The sequence below is a fragment of the Engraulis encrasicolus genome, chromosome 19 (genome assembly GCF_034702125.1).
Source record: "Engraulis encrasicolus isolate BLACKSEA-1 chromosome 19, IST_EnEncr_1.0, whole genome shotgun sequence".
Taxonomy (NCBI): domain Eukaryota; kingdom Metazoa; phylum Chordata; class Actinopteri; order Clupeiformes; family Engraulidae; genus Engraulis; species Engraulis encrasicolus.
The window spans coordinates 7,104,354-7,107,813 of record NC_085875.1 but is presented as its reverse complement, the minus strand read 5'-3'; the positions used below and the strand labels follow the sequence as shown (position 1 = coordinate 7,107,813).

The 3,460-nt window shown below is 45.5% G+C and overlaps 1 protein-coding gene across 8 annotated transcripts in view; it reads left to right on the top strand.

The window, feature by feature from the left end:
* meis2a (Meis homeobox 2a) overlaps nucleotides 1-2,729 on the top strand; it is a 148,606-nt gene extending 145,877 nt beyond the window's left edge. For 4 of the 8 annotated variants that reach the window (XM_063183551.1, XM_063183552.1, XM_063183550.1 and 1 more), the window contains exon 12: nucleotides 867-2,729. In XM_063183551.1, coding sequence (XP_063039621.1) covers nucleotides 867-1,255 — 389 coding nt within the window. In that variant the 3' untranslated portion in view covers nucleotides 1,256-2,729. The remainder of the gene's footprint in view (nucleotides 1-866) is intronic. The other 4 variants (XM_063183556.1, XM_063183555.1, XM_063183554.1 and 1 more) reach the window with 1 other exon arrangement.
* The last annotated feature ends 731 nt before the right edge of the window (nucleotides 2,730-3,460 follow it).

Below are 3,460 nucleotides of genomic sequence, written 5' to 3'. Positions count from 1 at the left end.
CACACATTACTCTGGCGAACGTCAATACAACACTGCTCGCTTCCTTCCTGCCTCCTCCTGTCCCTGCCAGACGTCAGTGTCAGTGGATGTAGCGCTGGATCGTTTTACAACCTGAACTCACTAGGAATGTATCGAGACACCAATACGCAAGCCCACCCCCTTCTCTCCCTGAAATAGCGCAATGCCCTCGTGGGCTTGCTAGAGTGGCTCTGTCTCTCCCTCTCCCTCCCTCAATAATGATATTGTGTGTGTGCGTGTGTGTGCGTGTGTGTGCGCGCGCGTGTGTGTGTGTGTGTGTGTGTGTGTGTGTGTGTGTGTGTGTGTGTGTGTGTGTGTGTGTGTGTGTAAGGCAATGCTGTTTCATGTGCAACTGTGTACATGTGCCCAGTGTGTGTGTGTGTGTGTGTGTGTGTGTGTGTGTGTGTGTGTGTGTGTGTGTGTGTGTGTGTGTGTGTGTGTGTGTGTGTGTGTGTGTGTGTGTGTGTGTGTATGTGTGTGTGTTTGTACATGTGTTGCAGCAGGGGGTGTACTTGAGGTGGGAGCGGGTAATCAGGGTGGGTGGATGATGAGATTTGTGCAAGATTCTGCGAAAGGGAAGCAGTCCAAAAAGTAGCCAGCCAGCAGATGTTTCTGTGTGGTAATGAACGAGTCATTCATGTTGGCTGGCGGTCAAGGCAGACAATTATGTGTGTAGTTGGGAGTGTTAGCCGTAGGGGTGCGCTGTTTGTAAAACTGAATTCCCCTCTCAGTTGGCACTGCCACTAACCTCCCTCTCTCCCTCTGTCTTTCTCTCTCTTCCTATTTCTCTGTATCTCTCTCTCTATCGCTCTCGCTCTCTCTCTCTCTCTCTCTCTCTCTCTCTCCAGGGGAGTTCGTACCTCAGACTGGCCCTATGGGCATGAGCATGGCCCCACCTGGATTCGCCCCTCCCCAGATGATGACCCCGCACCCCTCCCAGCTCCGACATGCCCCGGCCCTGCACCCGTATCTGCCAGGACCTCCTCTTCCTCATCCTCATCCGCATCCTCATCCTCACCACCCCCACCACCACCATCCTCACCACAACCCCCACGCCCACGCCCACGGCCATCCTCCGCGGCCCCATCACCCACAGCACCCCCACCACGCCCAGCCCCACCCGGCCATGCTGATGCACAGAGAGCCCCCACCAGGACTGACCATGTCTGCACAGAGCCCCCCTCTCGTTGACCACCATCACAGCGCCGCTGGACAAGACCTGGACATCCACGTCTAGTCTGCTGCGCAAAAGGGAACCTGCCTACCCCTCCCCCCAACCCAACCAACCAACCAACGTACAGTACGTGCAAGCAAGCACCAAGCACGACAAAGACAAAACACGACAAAGAAAAACAAACTTAACTGACAGCGAACACAACCTCCCTCTCCGGCAAAATCAACAAAACACGTCGATTTGAGACTATTTTTTTCCAGGAAAAAAAGGAGACCCATTTTGACCATGATTAGATAATACGGAGAATGAAAAAAAAGAGATGGAATTCCATATGAGCTGTGAGAAGTTTTTTTCTTTTTCTTTTTAATCTTGTCAATTTTGTTACTTTCACCAACGGAGGACCAAGCTGACAAGAACACTTAGTAAAGTCTTGGGCTTTTGTTAAAGATCAACAGAAGATGTTTCAATTTACAACATGACTCCAAGTGCACACGTTCACACACAAACACACACATATACACGCACATACCTACTTACGCGTGCACTCTCTCACACACACTAACCTAAACACTTTCTAAAGCACTCCTTGAGTGACACATTCAAACCATTTTAAAGAAAAAAAAACACTCTGGAAGGGTTAAAAGAGCAAAAAAAACATCAACTCAAAAACAGACTCCAAGAGTTATAACTACTGTAGTATAAAAAACGTATAGAAACTAAGTTAAAACTTGTGCATTTTTTTTTTCGTTGGATCACAAAATTTATGTTTCCTGAGCTTAGTTCTAGAGTATGAAAAAAGGTTAACCCCTCCCACTCCCCTCCCTCTTGCTTTTTCACACTGTGTGTGCTGTTCGCCGAAGGAGAGACTGTCTTGTTGCAGCAATAAACCAGGAAAAACATCTCAACCAACCTCTGCCCCTTACAAAATGCAAACTCGACGGCTAGCAAGGGCAGCAGGCTCTGTGAGTTCCTGACCAGGAAAAGAACTAGCACGACGGGAGAGAACAAGAGAGCATGGCTGCCAACCCAGTCGCTCTGCTCTCCACAAGATTCTTGTTTGAACAGTTTTTTTAACCAGCTCCCTGTTTCTCTTCTCTTTTTTTTGGTTCATGAATGAATGTTGCCCCGTAGGTTAAGTCCTTAGTTTTGAATTGCCCAAGCACTGGATTGTGTTGGTTTTATACATTTTTATTTTATTATTTTTATTGTTTTTTTTCTATCTGGGACTCTTTGAGAAAGAGCCTATGGAAGGGATCTTACCAGTGGGGGTAAAAGAGCACCCTGCACTGGGTTTCCTTCATCTTGGGATCGACATTAACTTGCCATACGGACAATGCCGACACAATGTTGGATTCTTTGGCACTGACAGAAGCTATTGATGGTCGATGCACCAAAAAAGAAAAGAAAAAACACTAATGCGTACAAAAAAAGAAGACAAAAAAAGAACTTAAATTATGAACTCAAAGCTTGGAGAAAAAAGCTAAGAGAATATTGTAACAAACTTCGTACAGAGTTCAGTCTATTAATTGTTTCATGTTAGATATTCTATGTGTTTACCTCAATTGAAAAAGAATGTTTTTTGCTAGTTTCAGATCTGCTGTGGCATTGATATTGTATGTCCATGAATTCCTTCCTTTTTCAGCACGTGTTCCTCACTAGATGAAAAAAAATGCTGTCTCCCTTAAGCTTTGTCAAAAATACATTAAATACTTGTATGAGGACTGTGACGTAATGTTTAAAAGGTGTTCAGTCACAAATGCTGTAATAAATATTTCATTTTTTGATTTTGTTAGATTTTGCGTGCTGCTGTGTGTTGCAAACATAATTTATGTATGTACAAGTGCAGTCAGTGAAAGCAAGTCCCTACCAAAGACTGGCAATTGAGGAAGTAATTGCTTATGTCAGACATGGTGAGAGGTGTATAGGGTTCTGGTATCGTCTATTAAGGGCCAACAAGTAAACTATCTTAGATGACAGGCCATAACCAGAGTCATATGTGATGCAGTGCATATTACAACTAGGAGTGTCCCTGAAAGTGTATTTACATTTTTGGGGTGAGTTAAGAATGACTAATCGATTACCATAAAACAGTCTCTCTCCGGTATAATCACACGCTGCTGCATTAGGCTCAAACAATGGATGAAGCTGTCGGTCCCAGCCTAGCACAGGCACAATGCTGAAAAAGGAAATGTATCTTGCTCTAAAGCGACCCCTGGTGGGCAAGCACGAGAGGCCCTTGAGCAGCCCGTCACCCTTCTCTTATATTTG